The 24,969-nt window shown below is 43.8% G+C and overlaps 1 protein-coding gene across 6 annotated transcripts in view; it reads left to right on the top strand.

The window, feature by feature from the left end:
- CARMIL1 (capping protein regulator and myosin 1 linker 1) overlaps positions 1-24,969 on the top strand; it is a 476,507-nt gene that overhangs the window by 429,677 nt on the left and 21,861 nt on the right. For 5 of the 6 annotated variants that reach the window (XM_033934492.1, XM_033934488.1, XM_033934487.1 and 2 more), the window contains exons 33-34: positions 9,634-10,111; positions 18,797-18,875. In XM_033934492.1, coding sequence (XP_033790383.1) covers positions 9,634-10,111; positions 18,797-18,875 — 557 coding nt within the window. The remainder of the gene's footprint in view (positions 1-9,633; positions 10,112-18,796; positions 18,876-24,969) is intronic. The other variant, XM_033934489.1, reaches the window with a different exon arrangement.

Here is a 24,969-nt window from a genome sequence, read left to right as displayed (position 1 = left end):
ATTTAGCGCAGCTCCTCGCGCTAGAAAACTGCTAGCGCAGTTTAATAAAAGAGGCCCTTAGTGTAAAATATTACAGGAAATAGTGACAATTTAGGTGAAGATTTCTCAAAGAAAAATCATACTCAATGAAAATATTTAAAGAAAACTTTAGGAGCACACAAGAATTCTAAACATTTAAAATTGGGATTATTGGGCACTTTGAAACTAACACATAAGGGTTCAATAAAATGACAGTGGCTTCCTCATCCATTATCAGATATAGGATGTTTCAAATATGAAATGTTACTATCTTATCAATTTTGTGTACGACCCACACTGATTTACTGAGCTGTAATATTACTGTATATGCTCAAAAATAAATTGACCTGAATATAGACCAAGGTAACCTTTATCCCCCCCAAAAAAGGGGGGGGGAAGGCTTACTCAAATTGTAACCAAGGTTAGATGTTTGGGTCATCATGGAGACAATCTACAAAGACTAGAAGTTTCTGCCATAATTAAAACATTTATTAATTGTTGTCCTTCCCTCCCTTCTCCCAATGACTGATGCAGCTGCTGTACTTCCCCCCTCCTCTCCCAATAACTAATGCTGCTGTCTTTTCCCTTCCCCCTTGACCAGCGCTTTCCTCCCCCCCCCAAAAAAAAAAAAAAAAATGACTGGCACTACTGTTCTCCACTCCCTTCCATCCCAAATACAATCTGTGCTACTTTTCTCTACCCACATTACCATCCCCTGTCCAGCCCCTCTAAGATGACCGAGGCTTCTGTTCTCATGCAGCTGCTGTACTTCCCCCCTCCTCTCCCAATAACTAATGCTGCTGTCTTTTCCCTTCCCCCTTGACCAGAGCTTTCCTCCCCCCCCAAAAAAAAAAAAAAAAAAATGACCGGCACTACTGTTCTCCACTCCCTTCCATCCCAAATACAATCTGTGCTACTTTTCTCTACCCACATTACCATCCCCTGTCCAGCCCCTCTAAGATGACCGAGGCTTCTGTTCTCCACCATACCCCCACGATTGGCACTAGTGTCCCCCCCCTGCCCCCAGATGACCATCAGCTTTTGATGTCGTCCATCACGACATACTACTTTACCAACTTTCCGAGATTGGAATCGACTCCACCGTCCTAATGTGGTTCTCAAACTTCTTAAGCTCCCGTTCCTACACCGTCAACACAAATGGCACCATGTCCACTCCTTGGACTCCATCTTGCGGTGTCCCTCAATGATCACCCCTTTCCCCTATTCTCTTTAACATCTACATGTCCTCCCTGAAACTCTTTCAACTATCCCCCCTGGAAACAATCTACACTTATGCAGATGACATCCTTGTCCTCCTTGAGACTGACCAGAACCTCACCAACCTCCATGAAAACATTACAGCTTGCATAATGAGACTCCGTGCCTGGTCCCTCTCGGTACAGATGAAACTAAACGAATCTAAAACAAAACTACTCTGGCTCGGCCCAAAATTCGAACACCTGCCCACACTTTTCACACTACTCACAGGTGATACACTACAGCTCGAGTTCTCATGCAAGGTCCTTGGTATCACTATCGATTCCTCTCTCTCCCTCAATGACCACCTCAACTTCTTGGCAAAATCATGCTTTTTCAGCCTTCACATGCTGAGGAAAGCTAGATCCTACTTCAGCCAACAACACTTTGCCATCCTTGTCCAATCCATCATCCTCTCCAAACTAGATTACTGCAACGCCATCTACTTAAATCTACCAAAAAAAGTATTCTAAGACTCCAGCTAATCCAGAATACTGCAGCCAAACTGATCTTCTCAAAACGCAAGTCTGACCATGCCTCCCCACTCCTTGCCAAACTTCATTGGCTCCCAATAATCTCCAGAATCCATTTCAAATGTTCCTGCCTGGCTTTCAAGATCATTCACGGAATCCTGCCTCCTCTTATCCCACTGTCTTTCAACTCCTCCAGTCCCGACTCCTCCAGAACTGCCCAAAGGCTTAAACTAGCCTTCCCCTCTCCACGCGGCATCCACTATTCAGGCAAACTGGGAAAATCCCTTCTCTTCAAAATCACAGGTCTTTGGAACGACCTCACCACCCCGCTGCGGAACCTGAGCTCCCTTCAGTTATTCCGCAAACAACTGAAAACCTGGCTTTTCAGCAAATTGTAGCTCTATCCTTGCCCCCTTTCTCTCCCCCCTTCTACACATAAGTTCATGTAATCCTTTTTCTTCTTCTCTACCCACTATTTTAAGTTCTTGTAAACCGTGTCAAGCTCCATTCTCATGCAGATGATGCGGTATATAAACTTAAGGTTTAGATTAGATTAGATTAGCATGCTTCTTTCCTTCCCTCTGTCCCACCACCACCACACCTGATGACTAATACTGTTGTCCTTCCTCTCCCTTCCCCCAATGACCATGGTGCTAGTGTCCCTCCTCCTCCTTAATGACCGTTGGCATGCAGATGTCCTTCCTTCCACACCCCCTCTCCTAAAATGACCAATGTTGCTGTCATATATTGGTGTAAGTTCCTCAACAGACATCATGCTTACCTGCACTAAAAAAGCTGCCAGTGATGCTCTGCATTGGGCCAATGCAGGGCCTTGAGCTTCTACACTTGTTCAAGGCCTACCAGCTCCTGCCCTCTCTTGAGAATTTCAGAGACAGCAGGCTTTGAGCATGTGCAGATGCTCAAGACTTTCACCAGCCGAACATGGAGGATCAATGGCAACTTGCTCTGCACAGGTAAGTGTGATGCCATTCGGGGGGGGGGGGGGTGGCAGCTGCACCAGTCATCTAGAGGACAGAGGAGTGAACAAAGGGGAGCCGCAGCAAGCAATGGGGAAAGGAGGGACAGCAGCAGTATGCCGATGGTCAGAAGGAATAAGGGACAGCAGCAGCACACTGATGGTCAGAAGGGGAGGGGGGAGAGTGGATAGAAAAGTGCCCGTCAGTGGGGAGCTCGAATATAAACTTAGATCCCATTCTTAGACCACTTTTTGACACAAAAAGTTTGGTTTATATTCCAGTATACTGTGTATAGTATATGACTATAGAATTTAAATCCAGTGTAGCTGCATTGTTTTTTCCTCCTAATCTTACAAAGAGAGGATAACCCTTGAAAGTTTGTCACAGTATAGAGTAAGAGTAGACACTCCAGATGATGTGAATAACATGAGGACTTCAACATCCACACCAGATTGCCTTTCTCTCACTGCTCCTACTATTCCTCCATCTTCCAATGCTGTAATATCAGCTCAACCATAGCTCTTTTCCCATTCTGTCTACTACTTCCCACATCAAGCCATCTTCCCTCATCTTGATATTTACCTGTTTCTGCTGGCATGGTGCTACAGAGCTGTGTGTTTATGATAAGCATCCAGATGTCAACAGACATTTCTTTAGTGCTACTAGACATACGCAATGGTGTACATTTTGTGTTGTAATGCTAGACTGCAGTAACATAGAACAATTATAGAAACCACCCTGCTTACTGTAAATAGAGGCATGCACATCATCAGTCGATGTAGACAAATTAGTAAGAAGGTCGAGGATGGCGTGGCATGGGGGAGTAGGTCTAGGGTTACCACACATAAGAACATAAGAATTGTCACTGCTGGATCAGATCAGTGGTCCATCGTGCCCAGTCCGCTCCCGCGGCGGCCCTTAGGTCAAAGACCAGTGCCTTAACTGAGTCTACCCTTACCTGCTTACGTTCTGGTTTAGCAGGAACTTGTCTAGCTTTGTCTTGAAACCCTAGAGGGTGTTTCCCCTATAACAGCCTCTGGAAGAGCGTTCCAGTTTTCCACCACTCTCTGGGTGAAGAAGAACTTCCTTACGTTTATGGAATCTATGCCCTCTCATTCTACCTACCTTGGAGAGGGTGAAAAACCTGTCTTTATCTACTAAGTCTATTCCCTTCATTATCTTGAAAGCTTCGATCATGTCTCCTCTCAGTCTCCTCTTTTCAAGGGAGAAGAGGCCCCGTTTCTCTAATCTCTCACTGTATGACAACTTCTCCAGCCCCTTAACCATTTTAGTCGCTCTTCTCTGGACCCTTTTGAGTAGTACTGTGTCCTTCTTCGAGTACAGCGACCAGTACTGGACGCAGTATTCCAGTTGGGGGCGTTCCATGGCCCGGTACAGCAGCATAACCTCCGATCTGTTCATGATCCCCTTCTTAATCATTCCTAGCATTCTGATTGCCCTTTTTGCCGCCGCTGCACATTCTGCAGACGGCTTCATCGACTTGTCGATCAGAATTCCCAAGTCTCTTACATGGGGGGTCTCTCCGAGTACTGCACCGGACATCCTGTATTCGTGAATAAGATTTTTGTTACGACATGCATCACCTTACACTTATCCACGTTAAACCTCATTTGCCATGTTGCGGCCCATTTCTCAAGCATGTTTGTCATGTTGCAGGTCTTCACAATCCTTCTGCATCTTCACTACTCTGAATAACTTCATATTGTCTGCAAATTTAATCATCTCACTCGTCGTACCAATTTCCAGGTCGTTTATATATATGTTGAAGAGCACAGGTCCAAGTACTGAACCCTGTGGCATTCCACTCGTGACGCTTTTCCAGTATGAGTATTGTCTATTTACCCCCACTCTCTGTTTCCTATCAGCCAGCCAGTTTTTAATCCACGTGAGTATTTCACCCTCGATTCCATGGCTCGCAATTTTTCGAAGTAGTCGTTCATGCGGGACCTTGTCGAACGCCTTTTGAAAATCCAGATTTACAATTTCAACCGAGTCACCTTGTCTATCTGCCTGTTAACTCCCTTGAAAAAGTATAGCAAGTTTGTCAAGCAAGATCTTCCTTTGCTGAAGCCATGCTGGCTGGTCCTCATCAGATTATGTCCGTCAAAGTGGTCAATGATGCGGTCCTTTATCAGCGCCTCTACCATCTTTCCCGGTCCCGAGGTCAGACTCACCGGTCTGTAGTTTCCTGGATCTCCCCTCGAACCTTTCTTGAAGATCGGTATATCATTTGCCACTTTCCTGTCTTCCGGAATTCTTCCCAATTTTATCGACAGATTGGTTATTAGTTGAAGCAGTTCAGCTATAATCCCTTTCAGTTCCTTGATTACCCTCGGATGAATGCCATCCGGTTCAGGGGTTTTATCACTTTTAAGCCTATCAAGCTGCCTGCATACCTCTTCTAGACTGATCGTCAGACCAATCAGTTTCCCTTCTTCGTTTCCTGCGTATAGCCTGTCGGCTTCCGGTATGTTGTGTATATCCTCTTCGGTAAATACAGACGCAAAAAATGAGTTTAGTTTGTCGGTGATGGCTTTGTCCTCCTTTAGCATTCCCTTTATTCCTTGGTCATCTAATGGCCCCACCGCTTCCTTCGCGGGTCGTTTCCCCTTAATATATCGAAAGAACGGCTTGTTTTGCCTCCTCAAGGAGGCTATTTGTTCCTCATAGTCTCTTTTGGCACTTCTCACTGCCTTATGGCACCTGCTTTGATGATATTTGTGCTTTTTTCAGTTTTCGACCATTTTTGACCTTTTCCATTCCTTAAACGAAGTTTTCTTGTCTCTGATCACTTCTTTCACCGCTACAGGAAACCATGCCGGTTCCTTGTTCTTTTTCCTCTTGGATCCCTTGTTGATATGCGGTATATATAGATTTTGCACCTTGGTGACTGTGTCCTGTAGCATTTTTAATCTTCCCCACCATGAGTCTCATCCCTTTGTAATCCCCTTTTCGGAAGTTCAGTGCCATGGCCATCATTCTGGATCGATGTTTCGCCCCCATGTCCAGTTTGAAGGAGATCATGTTGTGATCACTGCTTCCCAGCGTCCCTTCTACTTCTACACCTTGTGCCATGTCTTCTTTTTAGTGGACTGTACGGGCTCCCAGATGGACTTTCCAAAACCCAGCAATTGTCTGTGTTTTGCATAGTCCCAACTCCAGCTGCATCTGGAGGGCCTCTGAGCATGAGTGGATGATGTCACACACATCCTTGCATGCTCCAGGCCCTCCTAATGCGGCTGGAGTTCGTCCGGAAGAAGAGAGGAGGCTTTGTGGAGGTGGGGCTTGGGGTGGAATGAGGTACGGTTGGAGGCCAGGACGGAATTGGGGCAGAACAGGGTGGTGCTGGAGGCGGAATGTGTCCAGGGTTTCCTAGAGAAAAATATAGTAACCCTAAGTAGATTATGTATGGATATAAGGTAGATGGGAAATAATATGGAGTAGAAGCGTGGGGCAAGCGTATCAGAAGTAGATGGCAGGGTGCTGGAAGGAGGTGGTTAGCACAGTAAGGGAGACAACCCAAAAGTAGGATAGGAATAAAGTGGTTTGAAAGAAATAGGACTAAACAGAGGAAGATGCAAATGAGAAAGATAAGTAGACTGGAAAGGATGGTGTAGGAGGCTGCAAGTGAATAGAAAGAATAAAAATTAGATTATCAGCTTTAAATTTAAAGGCAGCACCTTTTTGGGTCACAAAGGTGTATGTAATTTCAGACTTTTCCAAGGCCACTTAATTGAGATTTAAGGCCTTTTTAGCTATGCTGTCCCAAGCCCGGGAGATTTCTTTTGTCTAAAAATTCCCTTATAAGTATTGTTTTAAGCATAGGGATGTTTCTCTTGTGTTATAGGATCCAAAGGAGCTGCAAATTTTGCTTACAGGTTTTCTTTTGTTTTCTTTTTCTTTTTTGTTTTTTATGTATTTCACCTTTCCTTTTCTTCAATTTTGTGATAAAGTATTGTAATTAGAAAACCGAGTAGAGATACTGGTAGAAAAGGAAGGAGAAACTAAGGGCAGCAAGAGAAATAGAAGCACATTTGGAAGGGAAAGAAGATGTGATAATAGAGACAAACAGATGGGCAAAATAGTACATTGAAAATAAGTGATGAGGAAAGGAAAGAAATACTAAAAAGAAGAAAATCAGGTACACAACAAAAGTTGGAATGAAGTGTTATTTCAAAAATGAATTTTCAATTAAAACAAAAGCTTGCATGTTAAGAGAAACTCCTATGCAAATATAAGCAAATGTATCATCACTGAATCTTAAAAACTGCTGAGCAGGACATCATTTCACAAAAGGTGGTTAATGGTTTCCATATATCTTCATGAATATGACTATGTTTTTCAGTAACCAAAAATAAATGGCTTAGATTAAAGCAAAATAATGATGAAAGCCCAGGTCATTCAAACAAGTCAAAATATACCACTGTAGACTCGGGCTAGAACAACGTTAAACAGTGTTTTGTTGCTGCTAATGGAAAGCCTCAGCCCCACCACTCCACCGCTAGTTAAGAATTTCAAATGCGGGAAGATTTATGCAGGAACTCATCATCGGCTGCCAATAGCGTGTTTTATCAAACCAATTTTCCTATGTATATATGTTTTAATACTTATATAGTAAATATTTTCGATTATCATGTTTTTAAAGCTTGTACTTAGCTCATTCAATTACAGCCAATATCCAGGAGTGGAACCCGACATGCATGTTTCGCACCATAGACTAGTGCTGTGTCAAGGGTCTCCCAGAAACGCTCATGTCATCCGACTCCACTAGTTATCTTTTACTCCTTTAACTAGTGGAGTCGGATGACATGAGCGTTTCTGGGAGACCCTTGACACAGCACTAGTCTATGGTGCGAAACATGCATGTCGGGTTCCACTCCTGGATATTGGCTGTAATTGAATGAGCTAAGTACAAGCTTTAAAAACATGATAATCGAAAATATTTACTATATAAGTATTAAAACATATATACATAGGAAAATTGGTTTGATAAAACACGCTATTGGCAGCCGATGATGAGTTCCTGCATAAATCTTCCCGCATTTGAAATTCTTAACTAGCGGTGGAGTGGTGGGGCTGAGGCTTTCCATTAGCAGCAACAAAACACTGTTTAACGTTGTTCTAGCCCGAGTCTACAGTGGTATATTTTGATATGTTTTTCAGTAAAGCATCTTTCATAACACATGATCACACAAACATTATGCCACCATAAAGTGTGAGATACCAAATTTTTCGCTCCATAAGATGCACCTGACCATAAGACGCACCATAGATTTAGAGGAGGAAAACAAGAAAAAAAACATTCTGAACCAAATTCTCCCTGCCAGGCTCTGTACCCAATCCCATACTCATTGTCAGGCTCTGTACCCTGTCCCCACTCCCTGCCAGGCTCTGTACCTTTTCCCCCCTCTGGTGGTCTAGTGGTAGACAGGGACAGGGCAGGCAGGCCTAGTGGCAGGCAGGCTGGCCTAGTGGCAGGCATGCAGGCTCTATACCCCTCACGTATCCTAAATCATCCCCCCATACCCACCACATACCCCCCAGTACCTTAAATCATACCCCCAAACCCCTACGTACTTCCCAGTACCTTTTAAAATCTCTCCCCCCCTCCCTAGACGGCTATCCTGGCATTTTAAACATCCCCCAATCCCCGATACCTTTTAAAATCCCTTCCTCTCTAGCTAACTGTCTCCTCTTATTTCCCAGCCAGCGGCGCAGAGGTCAGGAGCAAAGCTTTCCGTGCTCCCGCTGCTTTCTAAATGGCTGCGATCAGTTCTCGCGAGTCGCAGCTAGCGAGGGAGAGATCACATTGGAACACCAGGTTATTTGCGATAAGTTGCCACGGGGGGGGTGGAGGTTGGGGTTTTAAAAAGGTGCAGCGAGTGGGGTGTTTTAAAAAGGTGCATTGGAGAGAGGGGTGTTTTTAAATGGTACGGAGAGGGTACATTTTTTTGTACCTTCGCTACATAAGACGCACCGAGATTTCCACCTACTTTTGGGTGGGAAAAAAGTGCGTCTTATGGAGTGAAAAATATGGTAAGTTTATCAGCATTTTTCCAGTTGGTTAATATAAGCTTTAAGGCTATCGGTAAAAAACATTTCAATAACTTGGCGGAAGGACCATCAATGGTAGAGTTCAGTCCATATTGGCCATAGATAACAATAAATTTTTGCATACATTTTCATCAGAAATCCGTAATTTAATAATATTGGTCTAGACTGTAATCTGGTTGTTATTGACTGTTCTTTGCTTGTTATTAATATGTACAACTCTGTCATGTGTTCAGTTTTCTATTATATGATTGTATAAATAATAAATATATTGAACTTAAAACTGCTGAAGAATTTTTCAAACCTTGGCCACAGAATCTGCCTTTGAGCAGCTACAGGAAATCATGAGTCTTGTGGCCCCAGACTCCCTTCCCTTGTATCTCTTTAACATTTGCAGCATGAGCAGCAAACTCAACCTGCTGCTCGTGCCAGCATTGGCTCTTCTTCTGATGTCACTTCCTGGATCTGCGCCTAGGAAGTGACACCAGAGGAAGAGCCGATGCTGGCCCAAGCAGCAATTTGGTATTGCTGCTCACGCTGCGACTGTTAAAGAGGTACAGGGGAATGAGTGTGCGTGGCAGGAGGGGACGGGGAAGGAACAGATGGGGACGGGTGGAGAAGAAGGTGGGGGAGGGGCACCACCGCTCCAGGCGCCTCTCATCCTCGCTACGCCACTGATGAGCAATTGAACTATTCTGTCATTCTAAATATAAATCTTCTGACACTGATTGTACATTTCTTTTTATATGGTATGCTTTTCGATGTTGCTTAACATGAAACTAAAGTGATTATTTTGGTACCTTGATTCAATGAGAAATCCTGTCTGTCTGTCCTAGAAAATACCCCCCGAAATGTTCAGAATTGCTTGAGGCCAGTGAAGGTGAGGAAAAGAAGAGGCGTGACTCTAGAAAAAGTGGGTTTCTCAATTTGATCAAATCTAGGTCCAAATCTGAGCGCCCTCAGACTGTCATTACCGAGGAGCCCTCCTCTCCCAAGGCTTCCATCAAAAGTCCAGCTCCGGATGCTGTAAAGAAGGAGGTGAAGACTGCCGATCATGCCAGTGGTAGCTGTGTTGGCACTGGTGGTGACTCTGTCATACATACTGGCCCTGGCAACAACAGCACTAATACCACCACCACCACTGAAAGATCAGAAGAGTTAAAAACACCCGATCCCATGGAAGAGAATCAACAGCAAGAGGACAGCAAAAGCAGCCCACAGACTGGGCACAAATATGGTGTTCAGGTGATGGGTAGTGGACTTCTAGCAGAAATGAAAGCAAAACAGGAAAGGAGAGCAGCCTCTGCACAAAAGGTAAATTTTTTTTAAAATGTTTTTTTAGTTTAAGACATAGCTTGTATTTGTTAAATTAATGATTGTATAAAGATCATCTTTGTTTGTTTCACTCATAGTTTGAGTTCTGTGCTTAGAAACTTGGACCTTTTATAGTTGCTCAGTTGGCGATGCTCCATTCTGCCTTATAGGAAAGTTCTGAACCCGGCTTTGACTGATTGGGCCAGGCCAGGGCTGGGGATGTCTTGAAAGCAGCCCCCATGACTATGGAGCTAGAGAGCATCTGCCATTGCCAAGTATTAATTTGTGTCAAGACTCTGCCTATATGCATGCTTTGGTTCCGAGTGAACGGGTTTCATTGACTGAATGCATGGCTTCCCAGATGTATCAACAATTAACATTGCCTTGCTTTCCCATGATAACTGAAGTTAGATCCAATGTTTTGATCCTATTGGCTTTTATTTGTTTCATAAAAATGCATTTTTAAAAATCCCATTTTTGGTCATTTTGGTACTGATTCTACAAACGGCACTTTAAGTTAGGCGGCGGTAGGTACCGCACCACCACCTAACTTAAAGTGACCAAACCTACATTAAAAGTCCCGAAAACAAAAAAAATTAGCCGCCTGTCTGCACCTCCTGAAACAGTGCCCTAATCACAGCTATGGAAGCACCTAAGGTCGAAGAAGGCTTTGCTAATGACAGAAATGGCCTTAGGTGTCCTTATGCACCTCTATAGCTGCGATTCACAGAAAACATAGGTGATGGAAATGTAGGCCTTCAAAAGTTTGGCCTACATTTCTGGTGCCTATGTTTAACGCGGGGATCTCAAAGTCCCTCCTTAAGGGCCGCAATCCAGTCGAGTTTTCAGGATTTCCCCAATGAATATTCATTGAAAACCCAACTGGATTGTGGCCCTCAAGGAGGGACTTTGAGACCCCTGGTTTAACGTGACCGTGATTGATACCGGTGCCGGTTGCAGAATCTGGCCCTTTGTGATTTAAGTATTCCTTTTCTCAGAGGCTTCCGGTGATGGCATCGGTAGGATGGTAGCCTGATTTTCGAGCTCCTCGCTACCCTGAGTAATTCAGCGATTATAAACGATATTGCCCTGAGTAAAGTTTGTGTAAAAGCTACCTCGGAGACCAGTTACACCAGATAAAGATGACCAGCAAGAAAAAATGGCCCGATTTGAAGGCATTCACCTTCCAAGTGCACCCTGCGGAAACTGCAGCCCTGCGCCACGAGGCATCACTGCTAGTGGGAGATGGGAGCCTGATGGAAAATGTGAGTCTACCGATGACAAATCTAGGCCGGCTTCGCAAGCAGAACTACGTGAGTGGATAAATGAACCGAAAACTACGATGCAAACTATGCACCATGATCTGCATAATGATTTCAATGGCTTGCGTAAGACGGTCAAGGATATGGGCCAGTGATTGAATAACTTTGAGGAAAAAATCATTAACCATGATGGTAACTTGATTGAGCTGCAGAAAAGGTGTGAACAGCTAGATACTAAACAAGATAGTCTCCTTGCAAAATTGGAGGTTGGTGAAAACAGGGCCCGCCAAAACAACTTGAAGGTGTGGGGCCTCCCATAATCACAAGAGGGCCGCTCGGCGACCGAGCTCATGTGGGCAGTGTGCGAGCAATATCTGAGTCTATCAAACCCAGACTCGGAGCTGCCACAAATGGAATTTGAGAGAGTACACAGGGTAATAGGGCCTGCAATACCAGGGCGCCCAAGAGATCCGATTGCTTGTTTTCTGTGATTCCCTATCAAGGAGAGCATTCTAGCAATGGAAAAAAAGTAGGTCCCATTCAGCGAGACGATGCTAAGGTGGAGATTTTCTCTGATATATCTTCTATTACTTTGCGCAAGAGGTGGGAATTTAAACCAGTCATGAAATGTCTTTTGGACCATAACATCAGATATCGTTGCCATTATCCTTTTGGTTTGTCCTTTACCCTGATTAAAACAGCATATAAAGTTACCACAATACAAGAGGCTCAGGACGTGTTACATGAAGCGAAGCTTTGGAGTGAACAGATGGAGGATGATTGGCTGCAACAGCAGTCCCGCCAATGGGCTCAGCTACCCCAGAGGTGGCATTGGATGGAACATCAGGGACGGAGACGTCAGTATCACTCTGAAATCATCCAGTCATCGGGGGCTGGGCCTACTTGAAGAATGCAATTACTATTGCCACAGCTTCGTCCAGATTATGCAGACATGTTGGGCATTTGGGTAATACATACCCGTAGTTAACGTAATATGGAGCTCCTAGTTTGGGTTTATTTACAGTGCAATTTTGCTGGACTGGGATGACTGTTTTCTAGCTCTGTGAGGGTGCTCTATTTTGCTTAGGACATAGGGGGGCATACAATTCTTACTGCTCAGGGTGGGGGGAGGGGGAAGAGGGACTTCTTCCTGTAGCTCTAGAGGGCTTGGCTTCTATGATGGGATTGGGGAGGGAAGGAGAGGGGAGGGGTAGTGGGAAGAGGGGCATTAATGGGGAGAGGAAGGGTTGGTTAATTATAACTTGGAGAGTGCTTGCTGTGGAGGGAAGGGATGGGCAGGGTTTAGGGGCAGAGTATGAATGTGTAACACTGGAGAGTGCCGGTGGAGTGCCTATGTGTGTGGCTAGTATGAATTGGGATGAGTGGTAGGTCTTTAAAATTGTTTACCTTTAATGTGAAAGGTCTCAACCTCCTTTCAAATGTCAACTGCTTTTCAAAGAGACAGATCACCTTAGAGTAGACATTGGTTTCATTCAAGAGACACATTTCTGAGTTTAACACAAGAATCTGTTATCCCATAGGAAGTACTCTTATGTATATTTGGCTTCCAATAGGAAGGATAAAAACAAATGGAGTGGGTATCTTTTTTTGAACGATCTCTCCAACCCAAGGTCCAGGAGCTCATCAGGGATAAGTCTGGCAAATATTTGCTATTGAGAGTGGAGTTGGAAGGCAAACTATTTACTTTAGTGAATGTCTGTGCTCCTAACTCAGAATAAGGGAGCCTTCTTTGCTGACCTAAATGCTTCAGTGCAATCACACATGGAAGGCCATTTAATATTGGGTGGGGGGGAGACTTTAATCTGATGATGAATCCTTCCTTGGACAATTCGGCTAATGCAGCTACCTATGATAAAGTTGATAAGAAGAGTTTACAGGCCCTGTACAGAGAGAGTGATTTGGTTGACCCCTGGCATCACTTAAATCCAACAACCAAGGACTACATGTTTTACTCGAGTGTCCACGATACTTACTGTAGGATAGATGGATGGGGGATCCCCCAGGACATGCTGCTTCATGTGAGTGGTGCAAATATAAAACCTAGAAGTTGGTCTGATCACTATCTAGTGTGGCTGGACATTGATATCAGACAGAGGCCTTATGGCCAGAGATACTGGAGCTTGAATGGCACTATTCTTTTGGATCCCCAAAATGTGCAGCAGTTGGAGTCTAATTTAAAGGATTATATTCAACTTAACTCCACTGCAGAGGTTTCTCCTAGTACATTTTGTGAAGGGTTGAAGGTGGTGATGCGGGGGAGGATTATTTCCTTGAGGGCCATGGGAGAAAGGAACATCAGCAGAAGTAAGACACTTTCCACCATCAATTGGTGCTCTTGGAGAGCCAACATAAATTAGTTATAGGGGAAAAATATTCTTTGCCAGTTAAAACAGGTGAGGGGGGAGTTACAGAACCTAGAACTAGAGGCCATTCATACATATTTACAGATGGTACATCAGAGGTATTTTGAGCAGGGAAATCGAGCGAGTCGGTTGTTGGCGTATAAGTTGAAACGGAGACAGGTGAGGAACCATATTACAGCTGTTCTTGATTTGGACGGGGTCCAACATAGGCAATCTGCTCAAATTGGTTGAGTCCTTTCTAGTACTATAAGCAGCTCTACACCCCACAAATGGAACCTACTGAGTCAGAGGTGAAAACTTATCTAGATTTGGTGGCCATGAATCATTGCAACTTTCTAGACCCATCAAGGAATCTAAATTATTGTGGGCTATTAAGACCTTATCCCTTGGAAAGGCCCCGGGTTTAGATGGATATACCACTAAGTTCTATTAATGCTTTGGGGGCCTCTAGGTTAAGTCTCCAACTGAACTGTTTACTAGCTTGCAGGCAGGGGATGAGCTCTGTTCTACGTGGTGGTTGGCAGGGGTGACATTGATCCCTAAACCAGAGAAGGATCCGGAACAATGTGGCTCCTACTGCCCCCATATCATTTTTAGATACAGCTTTAAACAAAAATTTTAGCTTATCGTTTACAACAGTATATGGGGACCTTAGTTTGGGACGATCAGGCTGGTTTTATCCATGGGCGCCAAACTTTTGATAATATTCGACAGATTATGCATGTAAATCATTTGGTTAAAATATGGGCAGCCCCAGCACTGATTTTGATTATTGATGCTGACAAAGCCTTTGATAGGGCACTATGGCTGTTTATTATTGGGACCCTAGAAAAAGTGAGGATTCAAGGGCAATTCCTGAACTGGGTAAAGACTATATACACTAAGCCACTAGACAGTTTGAGAATCAATGGGCAGTATTGTGACACCTTTGTGTTGGCCAGGGGTACTAGGCAGGGCTGCTCCCTGTCTCCATTGAGTTTCACCTTAATAATGGAGCCTCTAACCCAACAAATTCACACTAGTGGGACCATTAAAGGAATTGTGAGTGGAAGTGTGGAGACTAAATTGTTATTCTTCGCAGATAATGTTCTGCTCACTGTGGGGAAACCCCGTGAGTCCCTACCCGAGATCCTAACCATTCTATCAGATTATGGGAGAATATCGGGATTCCAGATTAATCTAAACAAATCTGTAATTCTGAATTTAATAGCGAGTCCAGAGGATAAGCGCTAGCTTCAAAGTCAATATCCATTTTGTTGGATGGCTAAAGATATTAAATATTTGGGCATTTGATTTTCCACCAATTTGGATGAGTTGTATCGCTTAAATTATCCTCCTGTACTGACAGTGCTATGGCAAACCCTAGATAAATGGGAACACCAACAAATAGCCTGGCTAGGAAGAGTACATGCAGTCAAAATGATGCTCTTACCCAAACTTTTATATCTTTTTACTGCATTGCCTCTTTTCCTATCTAGTGGTTTCTTTGATACATTGCACAGGAGGATATTTCACTATATATGGAAGCGTAGGCCCCCAAGAGTAAAGAGGGTGGTGATATTTCAACCACTTGAGCGGAGGGGGGCATGGGTGTCCCCAACTTTTGTTTATATTAAATGGCGGCTCAGCTTCGCACTCTGTTAGTCTGGCGGCACACTGGACACAAGTCCTGGGTGGATATAGAATCATGATATATGGGGAATATCTCTCTTAACAACCTCCCTTGGCTCCCTATGAAGGATCTTCAGGTAGTTGTGGAACAGGCTCATCCATTTATTTCGCAGCTATAGGTTAGAATTATATCTACGGTATTACCATTCCTGTTTTAAGCAAACTCCCTTGGTGGTGGCAGAAGGCTTTACTCCGGGTGGGGCTGAGGCGAGATATAAGAAATGGGCTAATCTCTTTTGGACAATTCCTAGTGGAGGGTGGGGTTCTCCCTTTGTCAAGAGCTAATGCGAACCTATGGCCTCGCACTGATGGACCAGTTTCAGTACCATCAGGTTTATTCCTATGTTTGCAAACGGGCATTGCTAGAGGGACAGGGTATGGGAGAACCTCTCTGAAAGGGGTATCACTCGCATTTATAAAGCATTATTGTACCTGACATGTATACAAATAAGCGGGAGTCATTTTCGAACCATCAACTAAACCAAGCTCAATGGTGATGGATTTTCCGCTCGTTTCTTAGAGTATACATAGTGATTAATTTGGTAGAAATTGGATTTAAACAATTATTTCAGTGGTACTTAACACTACATCAAAGCGGATATCTTAGAGTTTTTCTGGTGGGGATGTTGTGAGCAAGGCACTTTTCATCACATTTGGTGGCAATGCCCTAAGGCTAGGATGTATTGAACTATGATTGTCACTTGGTTGACTGAAATATGTGGGGTCCCAATTTAAAAAGATCTGGGATATAGCCTCTTGAACCTTACACTAGTGGGAGTTCCAGCTAAATACCATAAAACCTGTTGCCCTTGTTGTAATGGCGGCCAGACTGTCTTTGGCAGCCACCTGGAAACATCCTGGTACTCCCAGTAGACAGCTAGTATGGCTTAAAGTGCATGCTGATTAGAACCTGCTGCTCAAATGTGCACAATTAATTCTCAGCACTGTCGTAAATGACAGTCGGCTTTTTTGCTAGCTGAGGGGAAGTGCAGCGTACATTCAAAGTTATTTTCACATGCTGCAATGTTTAAATCAACATCAGATGAAAATGTGTTTCAAGACACATATTGGTAGTCTTTGAGCACCATCTAGTGGTAACCTTGTTGTATGTTCATCAAAGGTTGTTGGGCTTCTTTAACCAAAACCAAGGATTGGAAGACTTATTATATATATATATTCACCCTGTAAATATCCATATACATACAGCATTCAGGCAGGTGTTTATCTATTGGTAAACTATGTTGTACACATTGCATTAATTTAACATTTTGTTCTTCTAAAAATACTTTTTATTTGTGCTGTGACCTGTTTTGTACACACTCAGCAGTGCTCCAAATATTCAGCTTTGTGTAGGCATCACTTTTCAAATGATGAAATGAGAATGAAAATTATTTTCTAGATGCTGGCATTTGAATCTTGCAGCACCTAAGAGAGCATACCAAATATGATACCTTTCTTAGAGTTCTTTCTTAAAATCAAAGTGGTTTCCATGTTAGTTGAACTCTTTAGGTTATATAATTCCATCTCCTGTCAGGACTCATCAGAAGAGTCATCAGATAGACTTGGTTACTCTGTCTTATAAAGATTTATTATTTCCATGTATATCCCTGTCTGATGTTTCTTGGCAGAAGAGTCTTTGTGTAGGTTTATGCTTAACTGGAAAAAATTTTATCTCCCTTAAAAGTAACACCTCTAAGAGGTTCTCGTCCCATGGCTATATAAATACAACTGAATTTTGGTCTAATTAAGATTTGAATTTCCCCTCTTTGAGTTATTGGGACATATTCATCAATAAAGTGACATTTTGAACTATACAACCTTGGCTGTATTTCTGACATCTTGTCCTCAAGACTTCCTGTTGTGTGTTCCTGTCTCGTTGTTGAGGCCAGTCTTTGACTTCTGATTCAGTGTCTTTACTATGCAGATGACATTATTATCGTCATTTCTGTTGCGTTGGTTCCCTCAAAACATTACAAGGAAATCTCGAGAGTGATATTGATTGTCAGGAAGTAGAGAAGGGAATTTAAATTGAAACTAAATTCAAATAAAACCAAATGCTACTCCATATAAACTTAGTGAGGATTGTTTGTCATTACATAGGGTACAATATCCTATTCTTTCTACTTTAAAAACATTAGGAGACCTCTTGGACAGAAATCTTACCATGCGAGAAGAACAAGTGGAAGTTCTATGGAAATTATGTTCATTAAGGGCCTTTTTTTCATGACTAGGCTTTTCAATTATTGGTGCAGTAGTTAGTTATTTCAGTTTTGGACTATTGTAAAATAGTCTTATTTTGCAGTCTACAAAAGAATTTTCAGAAACTGTGGTTAATTCAGAACTCTGCAGTATGGTTGATTTTTAATTTGGAAAAAAAAAAGGATGACATTATTCCTTATTTTTGTAAACTACACAGGCTTCCAATAGAGGCCAGGGTAGTTTTCAAATGTGTCTGTTTTTGCCATGTTATCTTATTGATCAATTTGCTTTCAACATAGACATCCTTCATGCTTTCTGGGTTTTTTTTAATGTTTTCTACTGTAAGGGGCTACTCTAAATTGAAATATGTGGTAAAGATAAGAACATAAGAATAGCCTTACTGGGTCAGACCAATGGTCCATCTTCACGGAGGCCAATCCAAGTCACAAGTACCTGACAAAAACCAAAATACCATATATACTCAACTATAAACTGAGATTTTGGGGGGTCTTGGCTTCTATTCAGTTCATTACCCACCCACCCTCCTCCTGGACTTGTTGCAGACCTCCGCTGAGCCTGCCATATGGCCTGGTGGGGTTGGTCGAGACAGGAGGGACACCTCCCATCTCCTGTCCTGGCCGACTGTGCCAATTTTTTTTTACCTCCCTATCACCTCCCCTGCGTACCTTTTTGAATCCTTGGTAGTCCAGCGGTGTACCAGACAGGAGCGAGCTTTCCACACTCCTGCTCAGTACCATGCCCGGTACACCACTGGGCTGCGAGAACTCGAGGCGACCATTAAGGGAGGGGCTCAGGACAGGAGCGCGGAAAGCTCGCTCCTGTCCAGTACACTGATGGACCACCAGGGATTCAGAAAGGTACGAAGGGGAAGGCGAGAGGGAGGTAAAAAAAAATTTGGCAGTTAGAAAAGTAGGCACAAATGCCATTTGATTTATTCAAGCAAATTACATAGGTAAGAACTATGAGACCTATTTTCTGAAATGATAGGAGTTCAACACAGCTTTTAATATTCACCAACAACACAAGTTGTATCACGAAAATCCTGCAAGTACATCTGACTGTTTATCAGTTTCTTTTAATTTGTATTAAATATATGATAGATATAAAACAAAATGTAAAATAACTTAGTCACAATTATTTTTTTCTAGAAGCTTGGGAATGATGTGTGCTCCAAGGATGCATTTGAACAGTCAGTGGCCTTAGAACGCTCCGATGGAAGTGGTGCAGGTAAAGCTGTGTGGTAGTTGTCATCTGAAAAATGCTTGACACAACAAAGAAACAAAATCTACTGCTCATCAAGTTTGATTCTAAACTATTGGTTTGGCCAGTAGCATCGACAAACAGATTTGGTTTTCAGAGTGACTAAAAATATGTTGTTTACAGGTTTATTACTTATAGCTCGCCTTTACCCTTGACAATAAAACATGCATAATTAAAAATACATACCCAATGCACAAACTTACTATAAATACAAAAAGAAGTTCCACATAAAGCAGTCCAATTAGGGCAAATGACCAAAAAATTAGGTCCTATACAAGTGTATCTCCATATGCTGCCTTAAATAGCATAAAGCTTTCTTAAATGCTAAAGTGTCCTTCAAAAGCCTTATGGCCTTTGACAACTGATTCCACTCTCTTAGTGCAACAATCAAAATAGTTCTATATTTCTTCAAAGGAAAAAGATCACAAAGCAGGAACAGTAAGCACATGGGCATTCTCAGAATGCAAAGAACGTGATGGATTATACCAATGATTTCAAATAACATGAGGAAAAATGATACAGTGCTTGATGACTCAATAACAGCGATTTATATTTATCTCTGAAAGCCAATGTAACTTTACAAGGTGAAGAATTATGCGTTCAAACCAAGGCATGTGACAACAGACAAGTCAGTTCTAGACAGTAGGTAGCGAATGAATGGAAGTTTCAAGTTTAAGTTTCAAGTTTATTAGTTATTTGATTAATCGCCTATCACAATTACTAAGCGATGTACAAATAATAACATAAATTTCTAAAATATACAAAAAATACGAGGTAAACAATAACAACAATATAAAAATCATTAAAAGTCTCAGACAAACCCAGATATACAATATTATAGTAATGTAGCCCATTCAGCACCCTAAACTGCATTACTATCCTAAAATTATCCATAGAAAAGAAAGACCACACACCCCTTACTACGCCACTGGTCCTTGTAGAATAGTGACCAGCAATACTTAGTGATGCCAAAGTCCAACATCGTCCCTAAACAACCCACTTCCGAGCTTCGGCATCACTAGACACCACAGACTCAGTCCCAGAGGGCAAGTAGCAGCGCCTAATTTTTTTTTTTAATAATCCATTTTTAATTGGTTTTTAATGGTGCGATCACTTATCACGCCACTTAAAACCAGCTAAGACACTTAAACTATACTATCAATTGTGTGCTTTGAATGGATGATTATGAGCTAAACTGAGAACATAATAAAAAAAGGGATTTGGACTACTCCTGTGGCTCAGTGGCAGTGTTATAGTTTCTAGTTTGATCACGCATCCACTTCCTGAATGTGGCTGGGGATGCCATGGAGGCAGTTTTCACAGCCCGAAGGGACAGAGGTGATAGTCATTTTTCAAGGATCTGATTCAAGGACCATGATGGTAGGGTTCCTAAGGAGATCTATTATATAATCCTACCTGAAGGACTTTACCAGAGTGAACAGACAATAAACCCCATTTTGCAAAGGGCAAAGAGGTAAGAATAGAGATGTATAAGTTGAGATGTTCACATCTCATCCATTATTTTACAAAAGGCTCTACTGAGTGGAGAAGTAGCCTAATGGTTAGTGCAGTGGACTGAGAACCTGGAGAACTACATTTGATTCCCACATTAGACCCTAGGCAAGTCACCTAATCTTCCACTGCCCCATTGTGACACCACTAGGGACAGAGAAAGTACCTGTATATAAAGTAATATGTAAACTGCTTTGTTTGGACCACAGAAATATATCAAATGCACAATCCTTACTTTACACTTCTAGTCTTTTGCAGGGCTTAATTTGTAGACAAAAAAATAGAAGTGGAACTGTGAAGTTGGACAGGTGGGCAAAGGGCAGCAACAATAGGGGAAAAAAAGGACTGAATTGAGGAGTAAAGTGACTGTTCTCTGCTCTGCTTTAGGCTCATTCCATCCCCTCCTGCTCCATGCAGGCTTCCTGAAAGGGAGGAATTGGAGAAAACATCTCTGCTGCTCTGGATTCTTGAATAGAAGTGATAGAATAGCGTTCCAGGCTTTACCCCACAGAAATGAAGCCTTAGTCTTTTGTAAAATACCACAACGAATAAAGACCCCACTGATTAAAGTTCAATTGCGGAATGACATGGGAGCTTTTAAAGTATCCACATATATGATTGTTCTATTTGGGCTCAAATCCTAGCTTTCTGGTTGAATTCAGCTAATATGCTTGCTGCTGTTTTAACTGTTGTCTTTTTTTTTTTTCAAAATACAGTGGTACCTTGGATTACGAGCATAATCCGTTCCAGGAGCATGCTCGTAATCCAAAATGCTCGTTTATCAAAGTGAGTTTCCCCATAGGAAATAACGGAAACTCGCTTTGATGCGTTTCCCCCCCCCCCCCCGAAAACCGGCATTGCTCCCCCCGAAGGCTCCCCCTGCGATGGCCCCCCTCCCCCCCGGGATTCGGCACCCCCCGCCACGATCCGGCACCCCCCTGCCATGATCCGGCACCCCCCCCCCCCCCCCCCGACACGATTGGGCACCCCCCCGCCATGATCCGGCATCCCCCCGCCGCTTCTTACCCTCATCTCGGCACCGGCATCGGCATGTCATGTGCTTGGTGCCGGTGCCCGAAGATCAGCCTCCTCTTCTGCTAGGCCTTGAGCATCTGAGCATGCTCAAGGCCTGCGAGTTCACGTTCTGAACGTGACAGAGAAATTTTTTGACCTGTGCTTATATTCCTGTTGCAGAGCAGAAATACATAAAAACATCAGAATAGCCTTACTGGGTCAGACCAATGTTCCATCAAGCCCAGTAGCCCGTTCTCATGGTGGCCAAACCAGGTCCCTAGTACCTGGCCAAAACCCAAGGCGTATCAATATTCCATGCTACCGATCCAGGGCAAGCAGTGGCTTCCCCCATGTCTTTCTCAATAACAGACTATGGACTTTTCCTCCAGGAAATTGTCCAAACCTTTCTTAAAACCAGCTACGTTATCCACTCTTACCACAACCTCTGGCAATGCTTTTCAGAGCTTAACTATTTTCTGAGTGAAAAAATGTTTCCTCCTATTGGTTTTAAAATTATTTCCCTGTAACTTCATCGAGTGTCCCCTAGTCTTTATACTTTTTGATGGAGTGAAAAATCGATCCACTTGTACCCGTTCTACTCCACTCAGGATTTTGTAGACTTCTATCATATCTCCCCTCAGTCGTCTCTTTTCCAAGCAGAAGAGCCCTAACCTTTTGTCTTTCCTCATATGAGAGGAGTTTCATTCCCTTTATCATCTTGGTCGCTCTTCTTTGAACCTTTTCTAGTGCCGCTATATCTTTCTTGAGATAAGGAGACCAGAATTGAACACAATACTCCAGGTGAGGTCGCACCATGGAGCAATACAGGGGAATTATAACATATGTTGGTGAGCCAAACCATGCCCCCTATAAATCTATGCATCCCAGGCCATTTGCACATGTAAATAGCAGACTTCTGAAATCATCATTTACACTTGCATGCAATGTATTTCTGAAGATGCCACTATTTATATTTATAGATGTAAGCCAGGCTTCTGAAATGGCGACCTGTGTATCTTGAAAGGATGTTTATAACACAGAGGAACCCCCCCCCCTCCCCAATTGATGAGCTCATGGCATGGGTTCTCAGTTCTGGTTCCAGTTAGCTGGAAACAACAAAGCAGGAGGAAACTGAGGGTCAAAAACAAAGGGACTCAAACTAGAGGTCTGCACGGGAACGGGGATCGCGGGGATCCCGCGGGTCCCGCGGGGATCCCGCGGGTTCCCCCCCTGGCCCACGGGACTCCCACGGGGACGCCCCCTGGCCCACGGGACTCCCACGGGGATGCCCCCCTGACCCACGGGACTCCCACGGGGACGCCCCCTTGCCCACGGGACTCCCACGGGGATGAAAACAACCTACCTAAATTCTGGCGATGCAAGTCTGGCGTCGCGTCGGGAAATAGCCATGTTGAGCAGTGAGCTCAGCACGTACACAGATGAAAGCCTTGCTTGCTGATTGGTCCGGCGGCCCCGCCCCACCGTGCCGCCGGACCAATCAGCAAGCAAGGCTTTCATCTGTGTACGTGCTGAGCTCACTGCTCAGCATGGCTATTTCCCGACGCGGGCATTAGGCTGTTTTTTGTCATTTCGGGTGGGGGATGGCAGCGGCAGCAGCAGCCTGAAAAAGAAATCATCCTGGCCGGGTTCGGTGTCATGCTCCGGAGCTTCTACAGCCTTCCTATCTCCCTCTCCCTTCTACCTGCGGCTCTCTTCGGCAACTCAGCAGCAACGATCGACACAAGCTTCTGGCGTCGGGGCCTACCCTCTGCGAGTCCCGCTTGTTTCAACTTCCTTTTTCCACAAAGGTGGGACTCGTAGAGGGAAGGCCTCGATGTCGGCAGCTTGTCTTGATCACTGCTGCTGACGAGTTGCTTAAGAGAGCCGCGGAGCAGGGGGGTGTTGCCAGGTGCAGGTAGAAGGGAGAGGGCCAGATGCAGGACTCGTGGGTGAGGGAGGAGAAGAGAGAGGGGAGAGAAACAAAAGGAAATATTTCATACTGGGCTGGGCCGGAGTGGAGAGAGGGTGGAAAGATTCTGGCTACAGGGTGCAGTAACAAAGGAAAAGGGGGAAAAGCTGAAAATGGAGATAGTGACACAAAGAAGAGAAAGGGTAAGCAGGACCTTCTGAATAAGGATAGAGATACAGAGGGGACATGAAGAGGAGGTGAAATAGAGACATAGAAGTAATGCTGAAAAAGTGTGGGGGGGAGATAAAGACATTGAAAGGGCAAATGGTGAATATGGGGTAAAGACAAGGACAGAGACAAATGAAGATTCTGAAAAAGTGGTGAGATAGGGATATAGGTGAGATGGACACAAAGAAGGGTGATGCTGGAAAATAGGTGGAATGGTAATTCTGACAGACACAGAAGGGAAATGCTGGATCAAGGAGAGATGGGGCTCAGGCTGGATGGAATGAGGAGAAATGCCTTGTTGGCCCGGAACTTCCTCTCCTACGTCAGAATTGACGTCAGGGAGCGGAATGCTGGTCAGCGCGACGCTTCTGCAGGGAAAGCTTGGGACAGCGGTGGCTTGGGGACTATTCCCCGATGGCGGTGGCAGCAATCCGAGTGGCTTGGGGGAGGGCACGGAGAAAGAAAGAAAGGGGGCAGACAGAGAGACAGAAAGAAGGGGGAACAGGGAGACAGAAAGAAAAAGTTGGGGGAGAGAATGAGGTCTGGAGGAGAGGAAACATACAGGAGGCTGAAAGAAAGGAAGAAAGATTGGATGCACAGTCAGAAGAAGAAAGTGCAACCAGAGACTCATGAAATCACCAAACAGCAAAGGTAGGAAAAATGATTTTATTTTCAATTTAGTGATCAAAATGTGTCTGTTTTGAGAATTTATATCTGCTGTCTATATTTTGCACTATGGCTCCCTTTTACTAAACCGCAATATTGTTTTTTAGCGCAGGGAGCCTATGAGCATTGAGAGCAGCGCGAGGCATTCAGCGTAACTCCCTGTGCTAAAACCTACTATTGTGGTTTAGTAAAAAGGGAGGGGGTGTATTTGTCTATTTTTGTATTTTGTTACCGAGGTGACATTGCATAGAGTCATCTGCCTTGGGAAATGTATATGGCAGATATCTTTGTTTTGTGTTCAAAAGAAAAGGAAATGCATTTCTGGTTTTATTTCTACAGTGTTGAAGTACTTGTTGGCCCTTGCTGTGACTGGTGGGGATCCCCAAGCACCGCCAGCAGAGGACCTCCTCTAGAGATGGTCAGAACTCCCCTCCACCAAGCGCAGCAGTCGCTGGCAGCATCCATGAGCCACTGAGGTGCCAGCATCTGTGACTCAGGGACGCTACTGCTGCCTGCCAAGCTTGGCAAAAGGGACCCCAGGCCAACTGCAAAGGAAGTCCTCAGCTGACAGTTTGTGGGTTCTCATCAGCTGAGTATTTATATTTTATATTTACATTAGAGGTTCTGGTAGAAACCCATTTACAAAGTATGTATTCTTCCCAATTAATATTTCCAAATTAATAGTCTCTTTGCTTATTTGTAAATGGGTCTCTACCAGAGCCTTTAATTCAG

This window comes from Geotrypetes seraphini, chromosome 2 (assembly GCF_902459505.1).
Source record: "Geotrypetes seraphini chromosome 2, aGeoSer1.1, whole genome shotgun sequence".
NCBI classification, from domain to species: Eukaryota; Metazoa; Chordata; class Amphibia; order Gymnophiona; family Dermophiidae; genus Geotrypetes; species Geotrypetes seraphini.
The sequence above is the reverse complement of the archived record's forward strand: the minus strand, read 5'-3'. Positions and strand labels throughout refer to the sequence as shown.